The 19,604-nt window shown below is 43.1% G+C and overlaps 1 protein-coding gene across 5 annotated transcripts; it reads right to left on the bottom strand.

The window, feature by feature from the left end:
- Nucleotides 1-601: 601 nt before the first annotated feature.
- On the bottom strand, nt 602-19,588 carry PGBD1 (piggyBac transposable element derived 1). Of its 5 annotated transcripts, none has more exons than XM_036869508.1 (7): nt 15,460-15,794; nt 13,189-13,598; nt 11,642-11,798; nt 7,974-8,062; nt 6,327-6,456; nt 5,590-5,686; nt 602-2,460 (listed from the first exon to the last, which is right to left on the bottom strand). In XM_036869508.1, exons 2-7 carry the CDS (start codon nt 13,582-13,584, stop codon nt 903-905), a joined length of 2,427 nt encoding a protein of 808 aa, XP_036725403.1. In that variant the 5' UTR covers nt 13,585-13,598; nt 15,460-15,794; the 3' UTR covers nt 602-902. The 5 variants fall into 5 exon arrangements, with proteins under 5 accessions (XP_036725403.1, XP_036725404.1, XP_036725402.1 ...); XM_036869509.1 differs by lacking the exon at nt 15,460-15,794 and adding an exon at nt 19,509-19,588 and having other exon boundaries at nt 629-2,460; XM_036869507.1 differs by lacking the exon at nt 15,460-15,794 and adding an exon at nt 14,764-14,880 and having other exon boundaries at nt 629-2,460.
- Between the last annotated feature and the right edge of the window lie 16 nt (nt 19,589-19,604).

The raw sequence follows: 19,604 nt of genomic DNA, 5'->3' as shown, positions 1-19,604 counted from the left end.
ATGACACTGTTTTGATTATTGTAGCTTTGCAATATTGTCTGAAGTCTGGGAGGGTTATGCCTCCAGCTTTGTTTTTATTCCTCAGCATTGCTTTGGCAATTCTGGGTCTTTTATGATTCCATATAAATTTTAGGTTTATTTATTCTAGTTCTGTGAAAAATGTTAATGGGTAATTTGATAGGGATTGCATTAAATTCTGCCTGCATTTTAAAACGGCATTCCTGGGGCTTCCCTGGTGGTTAAGAATCCACGTGCCAGTGCAGGGGACAGTTTCGAGCCCTGGTCTGGGAAGATCCCACATGCTGCGGAGCAACTAAGCCCATGCGCCACAACTACTGAACCTGTGCTCTAGAGCCCGCAAGCCACAACTACTGAGCCCATGTGCCACAACAACTAATGAAGCCCGTGTGCCTAGAGCCTGTGCTCCACAACAAGAGAAGCCACCGCAATGAGAAGCCCACACACCATAATGAAGAGTAGCTCCCACTCGCCGCAACTAGAGAAAGCCCGTGCGCAGCAACGAAGACCCAATGCAGCCAAAAAAAGAAAAAAAAAAAAGGCATTCCCCAGAGAAAACTACCAGGAAAAAAAGAAAAGGAGGCAGGATTTCATTCTTTAAATGCACAAATTAATCAATTCAACTAATAAAGGATTTCCCACGTTTGATATCAAAATTAGACATAGAAAAAGATACCAATAGATTTCAACATTTTTACAGATAATTTTTAACATTGTTATAACAGTTTTTGAAACTCTACATAGATTTTTTAAAAGAAATATTAGTCATTTAATTAATAATTTCATTGTATACATACATCAGGTTTGCTTTGGGTACAATCTGATGTGTAGTTGTGATTTTTCTGTGTCTTACTAATGTCTACATTGTACCTGTTTTACCTGCCTTAATCTGACATATTTGCATTATGCGCCAAGTAGAAATGGGCAACATCTCTCCGAAAATCCCCGAGTTCTAGAGAAGCACCTGGATTACAGGCTCTGTGCAGGTGCCATGCATTGCTCATGGCTACATCAATCATGTAGCTCACCAAAACTGAGTACCATTTCTTGCCTCTTATTCTCACCCTATATTTGGAAATGATCTGTTCCATTTTAGCTACGCCTTCCCTGCATTCATCATACAGTTTCACTATGGAAGGTTGACTTATCTGAGGGATCTCCTTGTCATCGGCAAAACAACATATCTCATTGACTGGCTCTATGCCAACAGCGTTGGAGCACAGACTGATAATACCATCACCATGCCAACGACACAAAATTATCTCATCATTTTCTTCTACTCGGAAATCGAAATACCCCTTCTTCATTTTTTTCGTATGTTCTGCACTCATCAGGGGACATTTTTCAGTCCTGTTCTCACGAATTGTTCCTGTTGCCCTCACCCCTTTCTTCTTCAAGGCTGACATCAATTTGACACTTGTAAAGAAGCTATCAAAACACAGATGGTAGGGATATTGACCTCTCTCTAAAAGAACATCAGCAAAATTCATCACTAGATTTCCACCTAAACCAAGATCAAGATCTTTACCTGCCATCATAGTTGACTCTTCTTGATAGGGCTCAAACCAAACCAGATAACCCTGTGTGGTTGTACCACACCAGACTTTATAGCCAATTCTAATAGGTTTCCCATTCAGGAATTGGTCACTATCAAAGCACTCACACATTGTCTTATCAAAACAATAGTATTCTTCGAGGGGAGCATACAGGAGAAAATTTTTATTCATTTGCTTTATGAGAGGCCTCAATTTTGTAAACTTATCATTTTGATCTAGGTGGCTATTATCTGCAAAATGCAGGTATGAGAAAATCAATTCAAATCTGTCCCTTCTGATTGCATCTCTAACCAGGTTCTGATCGGCATCAGACATTTCCCAATACATTCCCCTTCTGGGACGCCTCACAAGGCCACTCAAAAGCAGGACACCAAGCACACACCTCATTTCCTGAACTGTGACTTCCAAGTTGACATTTTTCTGAGAAGCATAATTATTGGTTTCACTGACAATCAAGTTGACTGTTTCATCATCAAAAAATAACTCAAAGAGCTCCACTGGGTTCAACTTTTCACTCTTGAGATTCAAAAGTCCAGAATCCAGTGCTGACCAGCTTGGAAAGTTGGGTTTAATGTCTCTTTTGGTCCAGTGCTTCTCTGGGACGCTTGACACCTTTGGTCTTTTTGGAGCAGGCTGAGTCTCAGGCTCGTCATCCTCTTCCACATCTGAATCACCAGAAAATGTGAGTCCTTGGAGCAGTTCACTCACTCGAGCTTTGTCTTTTTTTCTCCCTTTTCGGGTAATGTCTCCTGCAGCGTATTCCAGGGATGAGATGTGCATCCGAGTCCACATGTCAGCAGGGTGACGGTCCTTCAGAGTGTTCCAATGTGCAACTGTCCTTTCAGCAGGAACAGGGGTACTACAAGGGGCCTGGGGTACACAATCTCTGGGAAAGAAAAAAGAACGTATGCTATAAAAATTCTCAGTCTTATTCACTGGTACAGGATAAATCCATGACGCCTAAGGATTCTTTTGTGGGGAATACTTCCTTCTCACTCCTCATGTTTCCATGGGGAGGGCTTTGGCCAGACTGAACATTTCTGGCCTCTTCCCACTCACTCCTCATGACTTAACTAATTGTTGAATCTGGGAGAAAGAACTGGGCTGTCCTCTTTAGAAGGAAGTTGCAGACATTCCATATTCCTTTTTCTCCCAAGATGGATCAGGAAGGCCTATGGGGGGGGGGGAGGGTCTGCTGTCACTATGCGGCCACTTAGCTCTGCCTCTGAGCGGCTTTATCAGTCTAGCTTCTGTCAGTCATAAAGCAGAGGTTTCCAGAATCATCTGTTTTACTCCTGTGTCTCTATCAGTTGGTTCTGAATTTGGACAAGGAAATGGGTTGTTATTTACTGAGCCCCCTCACCTCTCACAGAATTTCTGAACATGGAACAATTTAGCCTCCCCTTGTTCTGCATTCATCTGGTGGACGCACTGTTTCTGGGGTGAAACAAAAGAGAAACTCAAACTTATTGCCCTTGGACTGATTTTTATGCAGTTTTCAAGGAACTAGGCTAAAGTTACTAAGATGGAAAGTATTATTTTACACAAACTTCTTTAATTCTAGAAATGTGCATTTCATTTACAAATGTCCTGTTGGTACATTAAATTAGACTAATTTAAGAAGACATAAGGGAGGAAACAGCAGTGAAAAGAGTATGTTGTAATATAATTTACACTATATATATTTATTTGTTTGCTTAGAGCATTTATCATCCTGGGTATCTTTAATGTCTGCATGTATGATCCATTCGGTAGATCCATCTTAGAGTTCCCTGACATCTTCAACTTCAGGGACCCTCCTTGAATCCTGTCACTACACTGAACTTTCCACTGGTGAAAACTAAACTCCAAGAGTTCACTCTGTAGCCCCAATTTCTTTTCACTCTAGCCTCCTCACACTCTTGTCCCACAATACCTGTTCTTCCTTCTCACTCTGACTCCTCCATTTCCTCCTGCGTTTACCTACCTTCCTATTCTGTCTAGACCTCGTGATCCATCATCACCTTAGTCCTTCTCTTGCCAGGATCACCAATCGATCACCCTGCCCCAGTGTCCTTCTGTAGTGGTGGACCAGCAAAATTCAGCACCAGATCAACCCTATCCTTAGTCTTCTCTGTTCCTAACCCAGGAGTGAATAGTGCCAGAGAAATCAAACAACTAGGTAGACTGACACTGCTAAATATGATGGTCTCCAAAACTCAGCTAGTTACTCAACACTGCCCAGAAATCCTTCTCATGTCCTCTCGTTCCTTTCTTCCCTTTTCCCCACAGCAGGTGTTTCATCACTCTTCATCACTCTTCTCAAATCTACCAGTCTATCTATCTCCAAACATGACTTCTTTTCCTACTCCAAAGAGGACCCAGAATTTTTCAAGCAGAAACTTGCTCTTTAAAATGATCCTCTGGGACGTCCCTAGTGGTCCAGCGGTTAAGACTCTGCGGTCCCAGCGCAGGGGGCCCGGGTTCGATCGCTGGTCAGGGAACTAGATCCCGCATGCCATAACTAAAAGATCCTGCATGCCGCAGCTAAGACCCAGCGCAGCTAAATAAGTAAATAATAAATAAATAAAACAATAAAATGATCTTCTATGGCTCCTGTGACTCTTCTCTCCTAGTTCTTCTCCTATCCTCTCTAGGCATTTGCATTTTCTTTCTCTGCCTCTCTCTGATCCACCTCCTCTTTAGCTGGTAAATTCCTGCTTACTCATCAGGGCTTGTTTCAAATGTTACCTCTTCTGGGAGGTCTTCTCCAGTATCCAGATCTCTGTTGAGTCCTCTCCTGCATGCTCTATCATAGCTACAGGGCACGTCATCATACTGCATTGTGTTCTGTGTTTTCTCATCTACTGTGCCCTCATGTGACTTATTGAAGGTAGGGTCTCTGTATTACACATGACTAAATATGAGTGATAAAATGCTTGCTGAGTGAGTGGGGAGGTTGCTGGGGGCATGGGGGCGGGTACACTCAGTCTTTGACATCATGATGGAGCACCAAACCTAGAACATCCTACCCCTTCAGACTTCTTGTCACGTGAAAGAGTAAGCTATCTTGATTCTCGGAGGCACTGTGAGTGATGGTTTCAGTTACCTGATGTAAATGTACCTGACAGACACAACAGCAGGTTCCTATTCTCCAGTTATAACTCTGAGCTAAGTCAGAGTGTTCTCTCTCTTACTTTAGTGCAGCTTGGCTCGGACTTTACCAGCTTTATGAAAGATCTTACTTCTCTTCTTAGGCTTCAGGACATTTCTCTTTTAACTGAGATTTAGCTCCCTGTTTCCCTAAGATGAACAAATGTCAATAAGGAGAATCCTCATCCCCGGCCCTACTCTTCAGTGTAATTATCGCACGCTGTTTCCTTTTTCTTCTCTTCTCACGTCTCCAAGGAGTTAATGGCCTCACCAGAACCCAACCTTTGCTCATGATCCGGTCCCTCTCTTTCTGCTTTAGGAGCACCTATGCTAGACATTCATTCCACAACCACCACTCATTAAGCACCCACTACTATCCTTAATTTGTCCCTTCGTCATCAGCTACTCTCCTTTTAATTCTTGCTCAGGATTCTCCTAATGGAGGTCGAAGATACCCTACCTGTCTTCCCTAAGTCCTCTTCCAGGTCTGATGATATTTCTTTCTTAACCATCATGGCAACAAACCTTACCTGCAGCCCTCACTCTCTTGTCTAAATCCTCTGCTTCTCTATCTTCTTCTCTTTCTGGCTTCAGTATCTGTAGCCCCACAACATAAGGGAGCCAGGGGAAGGGTGATCAGGCAAGGTAAACTGAGTCAGAGGATTCTTGGAGGCAACTGTGTACCAACTGAAAGTTTTGTATAATTATGATATACTGGCAGGTCACCTCCTTGGCATGGGACCCCCTATGATCACAGAAGTGAGTGTTACTCTTTCTGTATTATTCCAGGGAAGCAGGCTTTTACCAACTTGTTTCTCCAGTTTCATTTCAATTTCTTCTTACATCTGTAGGATTTGTTCCACTTAGGAGCATGGACACTCACCTGTTGGGTATTCCTGAGACCTCAGCACCTCGTTCCATTTCTTCAGAAGTTTCTTGCTTTGTGTTAAACAATCCATCTTTAGTTACAACTTCTTCAGCTGAAATAATATGTTAATGATTTAAATGTCATTTGTTGCCTGAATCTAGAAAAAACAATCTCTAGGGTAAGGAATAGGATGTTCCAAATTAAAACAAACAAAAAATCAACAGGTGTACCAGGAGTGCAGTCACAACGGTCCTAAAAATGTGGCAGAGTATAGGAAGATAATAAGAAAGGTCAATTTGCAGGGGAGAGTATCTAACAGGGCAAAGCATATTTAAAGAAAATTACACATAGACAGTAGTGTTCACAGAGAGTGAAGAGAACGTCCTCTGAGGTAAAGAAGAGATGAGGCAGGGTGTTTGTGGAACTTTCAGATATTAAGGGATGTCTGAAGATGACAAATTATATGGGACCCTTGAAAAGGGATGAAAAAAGGGAGCAGAGGAGGAGATGTTGAGGGAATCATGATCAGAGAAGATAACAGCAAGAATCAGTAGTGATTAGCAACAGAAGAAGATAAGGGGATTGGGAGGGATTCAAACTGGCAGGGGCTGAGAGAAGTGTGGAGGCAGAGGCCCGAAGAAGGGGAAGGAAGGGTGAGGGCATGTAGGAAATGTGGGTTCACAAGGGCCGAGTCAGGGTTAATGATGGGAAAGGTGAGCACAGCTGGGGACCAGCCAGAGGCCTGTCCTTACCCATCAGACTGATGTTTGTAACCTTCTCCTGAGCCGAGTTTCCATAGATGTTCCTCTGGGCCAGACTCAGATGTGGCCACTCCTCTGGGACAAGGGCTTGGGCTGCTGCTTCCTCAGTCTTCACTGATGTCTAAAAAGGCAAAAAAATGGCCTCTCAGTCTTCACTGTGGTAAGGATAAGGGGTCCAGGTGTGAAGGGTGTTGAATACCACACTGCAGACCAGTCGTACCAAGCCAACCAGCAGGGCCCTGCTCTCTCCGAAGGTCTAAGGGACGACTGTCCTGCCTCTCTCCCAGCTTCTGGGGGTTGTCAGCAATTCTGAGTTTTCCTTGGCTGGTAGATGCATCACTCCAGTCTCTGCCTCTGCCCTCACATGGCCTTCTCCCTGTGTGTCTCCCTGTCTTCACAAGGCCTTCTTATAAGGACATCGACCGTTGGATGCTGGGCCCACCCTCCTCCAGTAGGACCTCATCTTAACTTGATTACATCTACAAAGAATCTATTTCCAAATCAGATCACAGTCATAGGTACCTGGGGTTAGGACTTCAATATATCTTTTCGGGACACAATACAAGCCATAACTTCATCTTAGCTCTACTTCAATTAATGTTATTTTTCTCTTTCTCTGGCTGGTCTTTCATTATTTGACTCAATGCTAGTTTCATTCTACTGTCCACCCACATCTCTGCCCTTTCGTTTTCCTAGCCTTTTGATCTTCTTATTCCTCCTTAATTCAAACCTAATGATTACACATCAGTGCAAACATTTAACTACTTTGTTATTTCTTGGTGTGCTCATGTCCAAACATTTGCATTTTTGAAATACTTTTTTTTTAATAAATTGCTTCTTGTTTCTCCATTATATAGCATTTTAGATAATTATATTGATTTAAATATACATATAGGTAAGTTTTACTTGCTATACATTTCTTTTCAGGAAGGTGAAGTATTTGTTAAGAACAGGAGGCACTAGGTCTGATAGGATTAAGAATGAATTAAAAGTCACAGAGTGAGGAAAGGACTCCATGAAGACCCTGTTCTTGAGGAAACTGACTCAGCAGCAGAGGACTTAAATAGGAGACTTAAATATTTTTTAACTAAATGACTAGGAAAATGATTGGACCACTAAGAGAATAAGGGGGAAAAAAAACCAAGAGTCTATTCTGTGAAGAAGATGTGAAGTTTTGCCTTGGATACACAGAATTTCCATTATCATCACCAAATATTAATTGGGTATGTGCAGAACACTGGGACTATAAAGTAATATGAGGAAGAGTACTGCTTCTCAGACTGGGGAGAGAAACCAGAGACCCCCTCAAAAGATAACACATCAGTCACTGAGCATCAAATGAGTAGAGGCACTTTCTGAAACCAAGGGCCTAACTCTGCCCCTTATTCTCATACCTTGAGATTTGGATGTGCCTCCTGCATACGGTATGGAATGAGGCCACTGCATGTAATCTATGTGAGCTCCCTGGATGAGGCACAAATGGCCTGTGATATTCTGTGACAAGGTGAAGGCAGAGGGACTGTGCCACCTGAAAGGCTCCCAGGGTGAGCAGTGTGAGCCAAGAGAAGGGCAAGGGATAGGTGGTCGAGGGAAGGAGGGCTGCTACTGAGGTTCGCATAGCCCGGGCAGCCTGCTCACCTGGGACCTCGCTGAGTTAGACCCCGGTACTGCTGCCTGGTCTCTGGGATTCTCTTCCTGGGGAGGGGCTGGTCCCTGGGGAGCGGGCCCTGTGGAAGGAGGAGACAAGAGTCCTGAATGAGACACAGTGGCTTTTAGGAGAGAGCCCTTTGTGGGGGACCCAGGCCCCAAATCTTCTTATGTTTGTTAAACATCCAGGAACTAAGATACAGATCTTACGCTAGAACATCATATCTGCTTTCATTCTGTCAGAATTCTAAACTTCTAAAACTTTAGGGTCCCTACCCACAAAATAAGTGGTGTTTATGAACTCATGAGGTGCTCTACAGTGATGCACTTTCACATTCATAAAGAAAAATTAGAAATTATTGATGAAAATAAGGAGAGGGAAGGCAGAACTTGGTGATAAAGGAAACATTAACCAGAGAACAAAGAAGAAAGAAAAGAAGTGGAGAACAGAGAGATAAGGCAAAGGGGAAACAGGAAAGCAGATAAGAGGAAGATGAAAAGAGAAAATAAAGATACAAAAAATAGAGTTGATAATGGGGGAGGCAACGTATGGGGGGAGGCAGGGGGTAGATGAGAAATCTCTGTACCTTTCTTCCAATTTTGCTTAACATAAAACTGCTCTAAAAAAATAGTCATACATGTACACCTGAAACTAACACAACATTGTAAATCAACTGTACATCCGTAAAAAAAGTCACACACACACAAAAATAGTCATACATACATACATAGAAGAGATGCTAACCGTGAGCTAGGAGAACATTTGAGAATCTGCCACACTGGAAACTGTAACAATAATTCAGACAGTCATAATGATTGCAAGGTGCCAGGCACTGCACTGTTACTTAAAAAGATTCTTTCCAATTCCTTATCTGTACAATGGGGAGAACACAGTCTACTTTACAAGGTTAATGAAGATTGAGGTAACATAAAAACTCTCTGTAAAAGCCCTCTGTAAATTGTAAGACCCCACACAAGGTAACGTATCATTATTTTTCAAGATGGCAACAATATAAGGAGCCCAAAATCACTAAATGAAGAGCACAGGGGATAATTCTAACCCAAAATATAACATAGAACATAGTACCCCTCTTCCTTGCTCCAGACACAGTGGATCACTGTGGAATCTTTTTGTTGCTGTTGTTTCATATCTAGAGCAAATAAGCCTTGCTAGGAAAATAAAATAGCCTTGCCCCTGATTCACTGTTACTACCTTACCTCCCCACAATGCATATATGCCAAACAACCAACAGCTTAAAAAGCACAGTGTAAAGCAGGTCTGCTGGCAGAGAAAGGGCTAAGCTGAGGAGGGGCAGGATGGCAAGAGAGAATGGAAGGGGGCAAAGGTATAATGCAGTGAGGAAAGAGATCAACAGCAATGGGAAATTTGAGAGAGCAAAGGTCAGATCAGACTCTGTGTTTGCCTCTTATAATCCTCCTGACGTGCAAAAGCATTAGGGTTAAGCCTGGGAAGAAGGCAGAGGAATGTTTTCAAACATATTAAAGTTCACTACAAATACCACACTGATCTGTTGCTCTATATCTCTGCCAAAGACAGAACAAGAGAAAATGGGCTTAAGCTGCAATGAATAAAATGATCTCAAGGTCTTTTCTACTTCTCCATCAACATATCGAAAATTTAACAATGTGTCTGACCCTAAGAATCAATCACATTTGAGCATTAAGAGACTGGCAAAAATAAAGTACTCAATAGTTTTCATTTTAAATCTAGTGTTCCATGACAGGTGAGAATGAAATACTATATACACACAAATAACACAGTCACTGTAAATCATATTTTTGACTTTAAAAAAAGGCTTCAATGGCACCCAACTTTTTAATGATAAAGTCCAAACCTCCTGGTTTGAATTTAAACACCCCATAAAATGGCCCCAACTGACCTTCCCATTCCCCCCACCCACTCTTTCCCCTAAACAAACCCCACCCTCCTGTCATGCTGGTTGACTTATTACCCATTGAAAATACTAGCAGGAGAGGAGGGAATGCAGGTAGCCTGGGAAATTGATCTTCAGTTCATTTGGTCGCAGGTATCCTGGAGAAATGTGCTTGGGTTATGACTAGTGGGCAGGGAGGCCCTTAGCCAGAGTCTCCAGAATATTTGGGAGGGCCTAAGAAGGTATAAAAAGCCCTTGAGAATGACAGGGTGTGCTTCCTAAAGGACCACAGAGCATCCTGATTACACACACCACAGCAGTGGCGCATCGCACGGGGACCTAGAGAACCGAAGAAGCCCCCCCTCCGCCCAGTAGATGCTGCTGGAGTCCAGTTCTGTGAGCCAGCTCATGCTCACACAAAAGAATCTTATATCCTATGACCGCTGTTATCTTTCTGTCAATTACCATCACCATTCTGACAAGTACCTCCATTCTTCATTACCCCTCCCCCTCCACAGTCAAAATGCGATGAAACTGATTTCAGCAGATGCATGTTCATCATCTCACAGGTAGATGGGAATGCTCACCCTATGCCTGCTCCACTGCAAATCCTCTCATCTATCAAGGCTCAATGCAGGCTCATGCCTCCAGGAAAGCTTTCCCAACCCCAGGGCTGTAAGGCTCCCTACCACCTCTAAACTTCTTCACGTAAAACATTTGGGCTTCATGTCATGGTGGTTTTTAATAAGCAAAGAAATAAGAACTATCAGTCAAGTAAGTAGGGAAATATCAAGTTCTGTTTATGCTCCAATGGGTAAATATCACAAGTAATCTGAGCCTCATACATTTTCTTTTATCTCCCTTGAATGTTCTCATATCATTTATTATATGAACCATTTATTCTGTACTTAATATCAAAATATCAATATTCACAGATCACCAATGTGGTGACTGTAAACCAATGTGGTAAATCATGAAGTTGTGTGCATCATTTTGTACGCCTTTTCCAGGGAAGAGAGTTAATCCTTTTCAATAAATTCTGGGGGAAAATGATAGCATCCCTCACCACAAAGGTTAAAAAACATTGCACTACGGAGTTCTGAGGTCTCCTTTTTGAACGATCTGTATGCTTCTGTGTGTTCTCAAGCCATCTGCAAACTGCAGGCCGCAGACTTTGCCTTCTTTGCATGGCCTATCCTACTGCACACAGCTGAAATGTAACCAGTAGCTGGGATGGATACGGAAAGTGAGAGAGCCGTGCACACAGGAGGGTACACTCCAAGTGCAGGAAGGAGAGAACCTGTTTAAACCTAAAGCTGTATGTAAATTACTGAAAGATTAGAGGCAGGGAGGCTACTGAAGAAAATGTTACCATGGGAAAAAGACAAATTTATGGAAAGCTACCAAGTAAATATTTAAAATATTCACAAATGTAGAATTAGAAATGTGGAATAGAGATATATAGTAAAGAGAGAATCTTGGTCAGAAGGTCACGTGACTTAACTCTGCCTCTGTTGACCCTGGTCAAGTCACTTAAACTCTGAGTTTTGGTTTTCCTAACTATTAAGGGTGTTGGATGAGATCTTAGACTTCTAACATTTTACAATTCCAAATGTTTCTAAAAGTTTGCTTAGGTATAGGGCTAACAAACAAACAAACAAACAAAAAAAAACCCACAGATAAACAAGCTTTTACTTAGAAGGCCATGCATCTGCCAGCGGCCTGCTCCCAGTGTCCTTACTAAACTCACCCTCCGGCACTCACCACTCACTTCTTGGGCGACCTCTTGTCGGGGCTCTGGGGGCTCACACTTCAAGGTGGTTACCCCAGGCAGTAGCTGGGGCCTCTGACACTCCAAAGAGGTTCCTTGATATTCTGTCACCGGTAGGTGCATGTCCTGTCCCTGAGTGTAGACAGAAACCTGGGGACAAAAGGTTCACTTTGAAAAGGCATCCTGGGGTGGGAGGGAGATGCAAGAGAGAGGAGATGTGGGGATATATGTATACATATAGCTGATTCACTTTGTTATACAGCAGCAACTAACCCAACATTGAAAAGCAATTATACTCCAATAAAGATGTTAAAAAAGAAAAGAAAAGAAAAGGCATCCTGGTGGGAACTGGACTGAACAACAGTTAGGGATATCCTCAAGGGAACACCAGACAAGCCCCATTTAATCCTTAAGCAGCAGCAAGTAAGACAGAGTAGCAAGACAGAGACATTCACTCATTTGGCGAATATGGACTGAATGCCTACTAAAAGCCAGGCTCTGTTCTACATGCTGGGGATATAGTGGCAAAGAAGAGACACAAGACAGGCAAAGATCCCTGCCTAGAAAAACAAAACAAAAACCCAGATGGATGCTTAACTAGTGGGTGGAAGTTCAATGAGAAATAGGATATGTACACTGTCTCAAAATGCTTCCCACAAATTTCTTATTAATTACAAAGGGGAAAATGGTAACTTTATAGTAGAGAAATCTGACAGATACCACCTTAACCTCATCAGTAATGGGACAATCCATCACCATGTGCCTCCTGATGTGATGCACTGAGGAGACCACAATGTCACTTCCGTGGTATTCTAGCCAAAATGCACAACCTGGGTCTTATCATGAGAAAATACAAGGCAAACCCAAATTGAGGGGCATTCCAAAAAATAACTGGTCTGTACTCTTCAAAAATGTCATTGTTATGACAAAGGAAGACTGAACAACCTTTCCAGATCTAAGAAGACTGAAGAGACGGCAACTAAATGTAATGTGTGGTGCTGGACTGTATCCTGGATTGGGGCAAAATTGTCATAAAGAATACTACTGGGTTATCATGGATGTATCTAAACAAGTACTACTGTTGAGGTGATAGTATCATAAAAATTTTAATTTCCCAAAACTTGATAATATGTATTCTGGTTATACAAGAGAATATCTTTCTTCTTCAGAAATACACACTGAAGTGTTTAGAGATAAAGGGGTATGGTATCCCCAACTAACTCCAATCTCAAATGGTTCAAGAAAAAAAATGTGTGAGCCTGTGTGTGTGTGTGTGTGTGTGTGTGTGTGTGTGTGTATACACATATATGTACATATACAGAGAGTGAGAGAGGGAGCACGTGCTCACACACGAGAGGGGCACATCCTGTAACAAATGTTAACAACTGGTGAATCTGGGTGAAGAGTACACAGTAGTTCTCTGTACTACTCTCCCAAAACTTCTATAAATTGTAAATTACTTCAAAGTAAAAAGTTAAAACTTAACAGACAAATGTTCGCCATTACTTCTCCCAGGCCACCACGCACATTCTCTTCCCACCTGCTGTCCTGAGTCTCCTGTGTCTTTCTCTAGATTCTCCAGCACTGTCACTGCATCCTCCCCGCTCTCCAGAGGATACGCCTGCACCCAGGCCTGGAGCTCCTCAGGCAGGATGGTCAGGAACTGCTCCAGCACCAGCAGCTCCAGGATCCGCTCCTTGGTGTGGGTCTCCGGCCGCAGCCATTGATGGCAAAGTTCTTGGAGCTGGGCCAGAGCCTCCCGGGGCCCGGTTACCTCCTGGTAGCAGAACCGCCGGAAGCGCAGGCGGCAAAGCTCCAGAGTGTGGGAGCTGCTCTCCTGTGAGCTGCACATCTGCTCCCATGTGGGATCTTCCTCCTTCACTTTCACAAGGCTGTCTCCATTCTCAGGAGCAGGGCCTGGCGAAGCTTCATCCATGTTGACCTTAAAGGCTAGAAAAAGGTTCACTTAGCTGAGGTCTATGCTCCAGAAATGTTTTTCCAAATGTACATCTGAAGCATAAGAATTGATCAGTAACATAAAAATTATAAGAGCTTCAAAACTCTATGTAACATACTCATATTTTTGTCCCCACTCTAAGTGATGCTCAAAAACTGAGCCTGCTTGCCAATATCAGTGAAATTAATCAGAAGTCTACCTTGAATCCTAAGGGAGTTGAGCCCAGAGGTAAGGGATGTAAGGTAGGGATACCAGGGAAGAAGGGTTAACAATAAGAATGCTTGAGGAGCTTATACTTTAGACGGAGGGAAGGGATAATTTGATCCATAGAGGAGCCAGACGGCTGCCTTTATGGACAGATTAATATACTCTTAAAGTTCATCTATCTCTGCATATTTCTCACAGAATACTCCACCTTAAATGTAGGTGAGGTAGACTGTTTCCAAAGCCTCCATCCCCTAAAACCTGTTATGATGAGATTTTGTCACTTTTCTCATCATGAGGTAGAGTCTACTTTTCCTTCCCTTGAGTCTGTGCTGACCTGTGACTTGTTTTAACCAATAGAATATGGCAGAAATGACAATGTAAGAGGAAGTGCTCTTGTAGTGCCAGACACACAGCCATGAGACTTCCATGCTGTGAGAAAGCCCAAGCTAGCCATGCAGAGGTCACGTGCAAGAGAACCACGGAGCCCCAGCTGGAGCCCAGCTGGGCCTAGTCCCCAGCTGACTGACCAGCAGCCACAAGAGTAACTCCAGTAATACCGCCCAGTCAATCCATGGAATCATAAGAATAAGCTGAGGTGGTTTTAAGCCACTAAGTTTGGGGCTTTATTTTTTTATGTAACACTAGATAACAAACAGTAGAAATACTTCAACTTCTGTTTCTCTTCTCACCCGTTCCTTTTGTGATCTCAATTAATCAAAATTCAATATGTCTCTAGTCTAAGAACACTTAAATCTCTGTCTGGCTCTGACTTGCCTTTCATATTCCAAACTCACATCTTGGGCCTCTCCTGCACTGTAATTTCAACACATCCCAAACTGAAATCAGAGTCCCCTCAAAGCTGCACTCACTCTGTATTTTTCAGTCTCTATTGGCATCACCACCACCTTCCATGCATTCAGGCTAAAAACCAGCTTACTTATCTATAATCACCCTGAGTCCAGTCAGTTCTTCCTCCACAACGCCTCTTGCAGCCATTCTTTCCTTTTTACTCCTGCTTTACGATTTGCATTCGCTATTACAATCATTTTCTGTGTGGTATTCCTGCCGCACCACACGCTCCATCATCACTGGATCGATATTTCCTAAAGCACAATTCGAAACATATTCGACACACCTGTCCCACCAAAAAGCGGGTTTCAACTGCTCCTTGTTGAACTAAATTCAAACTCCCCAGGATCTGATCTTAACTGAGTTTGACTCGTGTGTTTGTCACTCGATAAACATTTATCGAGCACGTCATTTTCCAAGCATAATGCTAACCCCATAATAAAAGACATAGACCCTACCTCCAAGAAAGCCATCGTCTTCCCAAATGCCTCGTATCACCGCCAGCTGATACTCAGGTTTGTTCCACCAACCTTGTACTTTATGGCCACGACCAGTCTTCTAACGGTATATTCCCAAGGCCCCGTGCAAATGCCACCCCCAAACCTAACGTACAGTCTTCTGTCCTCTGAGCCACTCAGGTGGAGGGTGTTCCCATGGAAAAGTGAGCCCAAAACTGCCTCACCAACCCGTTTCCCTCTCCAACCCGCATTACAGATCACACCCCGCATCACCACCACCACCCCTGCCCCTTGAGGACAGGGGTTTACCTTTGCATGACCTCAGCGAGCCCGGGCTTACCTGGTATTCAACAAATACTGGCGGACGTCTTGCCGGAGGCACGTAGATGTACTGGGATGTTGGTAGCCGGGACCTGCGGCGGGCCCAGAACGCATCTTACTGCGATTGCCCCCCAGCTCCTAGCACTTGGCATATAGCGGGCACTCGGTGAGTGTCTAATTGCTGGTTAACGGACCAAAAGTTCAAGGAACATGCACAACGAAGACGTGGCCGACCCAGTGAAAAGCCCCACCAGAGGGCGGAGGCCCGGCTCTCCACAGTCGGGAAGAGCCAGCCGCCTGTCCCCGCAGGGCCCGGGCGTGTGCCGCTTCCTGCCGTCGGGACTCGGGGTCAGACTTCCCCTCCCGCCGTGCGGCAGCCTAACCTCAGCCCGGCCGGCTCCATGCCTCTCTAGGAATGCGGCTGCATGTCTCACTGGTACGCCTGGCGGACCCCCGCAGCCACCGCCCGCCCTGCTCAGTTGCTGAGTCCCCACCAGGCCATGGGGATGTTCCCAGCCTGCCCCTCATTTTTGCAATCATTTCAATTAAAAACCAACTAGATGATGAAGACAAAAGTGAGTTTCTGTCTCTAGAGTCCTCACAGGCTGCTGGGGGAACAGATGAATAAAGATTACAATACAGCAAGCAGCACAAATTTTAAAAGCTTAAATATACAGATCATATATGTACAATTAAAACACAAGTTGCATAGAAACTATAAAATGAAAAGTATCCCACTCCCCAGAGTTAACCATTGTTAATATTTTGTGTATATCTTCCCAGGACGCTAACAGCCACATAGTAGCACTCATTAAACATCTGTTTAATAAGTATGTATTTTAAACCACCTCTGGCATCACAATATAATTTTGCACCTTATCTTTTTCAGTTAAGAAAGCTTGGAGATCTTTCCATACCACTTTATCTTTTAACAGCTAACTAGTATTCCATTGTACGGGTTAATTTACTTAACTATTCCTACTATATTTTTTCTTTGTTAAGTAGAGAACACCATTGAATATCTTTACATGGTTTTATGAGTATATTTCTAGATAAAAATACTACACACACTGAAATTTATTTGTCAAAGGGCATGTGCATTTAAATTTTGATATACAGCTCCCTTATTTAATTTTTAAGGGCACTGCTGTTTAAGAGTAAAAGGAGAATCTAATAGAATAATTCAGCCAAGGTGAACACAGCGGTTCAAAATCAGAATTAACATGTTACTTACCAACCAATTAACATATGAAAAGACTTTCAATTTTGACAGTAAAACTATTCTTTAAAAACTCTTTAAAAAGCAGACCCAGGGACTTCCCTGGTGGCGCAGTGGTTAAGAATCTGCCTGCCAATGCAGGGGACCCGTTAGATCCCACATGCCGCGAAGCAACTAAGCCCGTGCTCCACAACTGCTGAGCCTGCGCTCTAGAGCCTGTGAGCCACAACTACTGAGCCCACGTGCCACAACTACTGAAGCCCGTGTGCCAAGAGCCCGTGCTCCGCAACCAGAGAAGCCACCGCAATGAGAAGCCTGCGCACCACAAGGGCAACGAAGAGTAGCCCCCGCTCGCCACAACTAGAGAAAGCCCGCACGCAGCAACGAAGACCAACGCAGCCAAAAATTAATTAATTTAAAAAAAACAAAAAACGCAGACCCAAACAGAAATGGCTGATCAGTAGAAGATACTGCTGCAATACAGTTAGTCTTCCTGGACTTCTGCTCTCTGAAAAGATTTTTAACTGCTTTTTAGGGTGTCTAGGATGTCTTACATTGCAAGCAAAACCCCAATCAAGATCTGTTATAACATTTGCCCTTTGTTCAATGTTTCTATAATTTTCAGGAATAAATAAGGAAAACACGTTATTTAAATATATCTGTATCCAAAATTTTGCCCAGGTGGTTATGGATCTGCCCCAGGGTACAGATGAGAACACCATTTCCTTTGGAACTGTAAGGAAGAATTAGGTTAAGGTGTCAATGAACTTAGATTGCTTCTAATACCTACACTATGGAAACATCATGAAAAGAGAAAGCCAAAATAAATTTTCCAGATATTTAAGGTATATATCAATTCTTCATACTTTGAATCTTTTAATTATCTTTGCTTTTTAATGAGAATAATAAAGATATTCCATGTTCTTTCCTTAAACTGAACAGAATCAAATAAACTACGACATGGAGCTAAATGTTTAGGTACTAACCTCAGCACACCCCTCAAAACTCTTGGAAAGATCCCTGTTATCAACTTAATTTTACTCATAAAGGCAGAATAAAGACACATACCTTTATGGTTTCCTAAGCAATGGAATATGACTGACTTTCCATAAAATCCTTTAATTTCTCAAAAAATTACAGCTGCTTCTCCTGCTGATTTGGTCCTCCTCCAGATAATGGTATTAACTGTTGCTTCTGGTCAGCTTGCACCCACTCAGATCCGAGTGGGAAGTGGGTCAAAGACTCCTAAGTGCCAGGCACCTCCCTGGTGGCGCAGTGGTTAAGAATCTGCCTGTCAATGCAGGGGACCCGGGTTTGATCCCTGGTCCAGGAAGATCCCACATGCCATGGAGCAACTAAGCCCACACCTAGAGCCCGTGTTCCGCAGCAAGAGAAGCCACCACAACGAGAAGCCCACCACCGCAACAAAGAGTAGCCCCCTCTCCTCAACTAGAGAAAGCCCGCATGCAGCAATGGAAGACCCGACGCAGCCAAAAATAAAAATAAATAAATATATCTATATCTATATAAAAGACCCCTAAGTGCCTATTTCAGCCTTCATTCTCTCCTTTACTCTTAGTGACAGAAGCCTGATTTTCAGCTGGGCATTCTGCAACCCAGAATAAGACACACTTTCCAGCTTCCCTTTTCTAAGATTTGGCCTATGATACACCCGCTGAAGTGATTTACGGGAAGGCTGCTTAAAGGGAGCTGACTGACAAGGAGTCGTCTCTTTTGTCCTTCTGCCTTTTGTCCACATTTTGCATGTGATGGCTGGAGCTTCAGCAGCCATCAAGGATCATATGATGACCTTAAGGAATGATGGCATGAAAGGCAGAGGCTGGGTTCCCTAGTGATGTCATGAAACCACCTTACCAGTGCTGGACTGCTGTCTCTGGCCTTTTCTATTTAAGAGAAAAACGAACTTTTATTACATCATTCCCACTTTTTGTTGTTGTTTTTAAACTATATGCAGCTCAACAAAAACCTCAGTAAAACATGAGGGCTCACCAGTCTTCCCACTCACGTGACAGACTGAGAAGCACCCCAAGCAGCTACCACCAATCAGCAAGTGATGTTTATCATCCTGGTGATATATTCAGAAGTGGACTTCCCTAAGCTTAATATTCTTCATAATTCCCATGACATTTTGGCATTCACAACATGAAGATCACGATCTCTTCCAAGCTGATTTTCTGATTTGACTTTCAAAATTCCAGAACAAGCAGTATTTTAAAATTCTGTCCTCAGTATTAAAGGAAAAAAAGTCCAATTTCTTTCCCCATTTATTGAAGTTTCTATGCAGCAGCCACTATACTGACACTGGAGTTATGAAGTAAGATAGTTGCTACTTGGATTAATTCAGCCCAGTTCATTCAAATGGCTTATGAAATCTCTTGCATAGTCTAAATAAAACCTTACTTTCTAACTTGAATCAGTGAGGTATTATGGCAGGCATGGGGCTGCGAAATGGTAAAATTAGATCATCTTTGCTTTCCAAAATGCTGATTGGGGGTGGGGAAGGAGGGGATAATGCTAGGGGCAGGCAGGGTAGTAAAACCAGTGGGCGAAAATGTTCACCATTAACCTGTGCTTTAAGATACCTTTGAGGGTGATATATTTCCAAACATCATTGGTTTTATTGTATAGGAGTCTGTTGCTGTAGCATATGCAAAAATATCAACCTGCTCTTGTTCTGTTTAAGCCTGTTTAAATCTGTGGACACTTGATTCATTGCTGACTTAAAGCCCTCACTCAATCATGAGGCTCTCTACTACTTGGAGATGCATAGCTATGCATTTAGCATGCTAAAGGCTCTGAGAAGTCCTGCAGTAAAGAATGCTATTTACCTTTGATCCCCCAGGGTCTAGGGTCAAATTACTGTGGCCCAAAGCTGACTACAAGGAAAATGAAGGAAAGAGAGAGGAGGCAGATAGCCTCCAACT

Source organism: Balaenoptera musculus, chromosome 11 (assembly GCF_009873245.2).
Source record: "Balaenoptera musculus isolate JJ_BM4_2016_0621 chromosome 11, mBalMus1.pri.v3, whole genome shotgun sequence".
In the NCBI taxonomy this organism is placed as follows: domain Eukaryota; kingdom Metazoa; phylum Chordata; class Mammalia; order Artiodactyla; family Balaenopteridae; genus Balaenoptera; species Balaenoptera musculus.
Note: the sequence above shows the minus strand (reverse complement) of the source record. Positions and strands in the feature narration are given on the sequence as shown.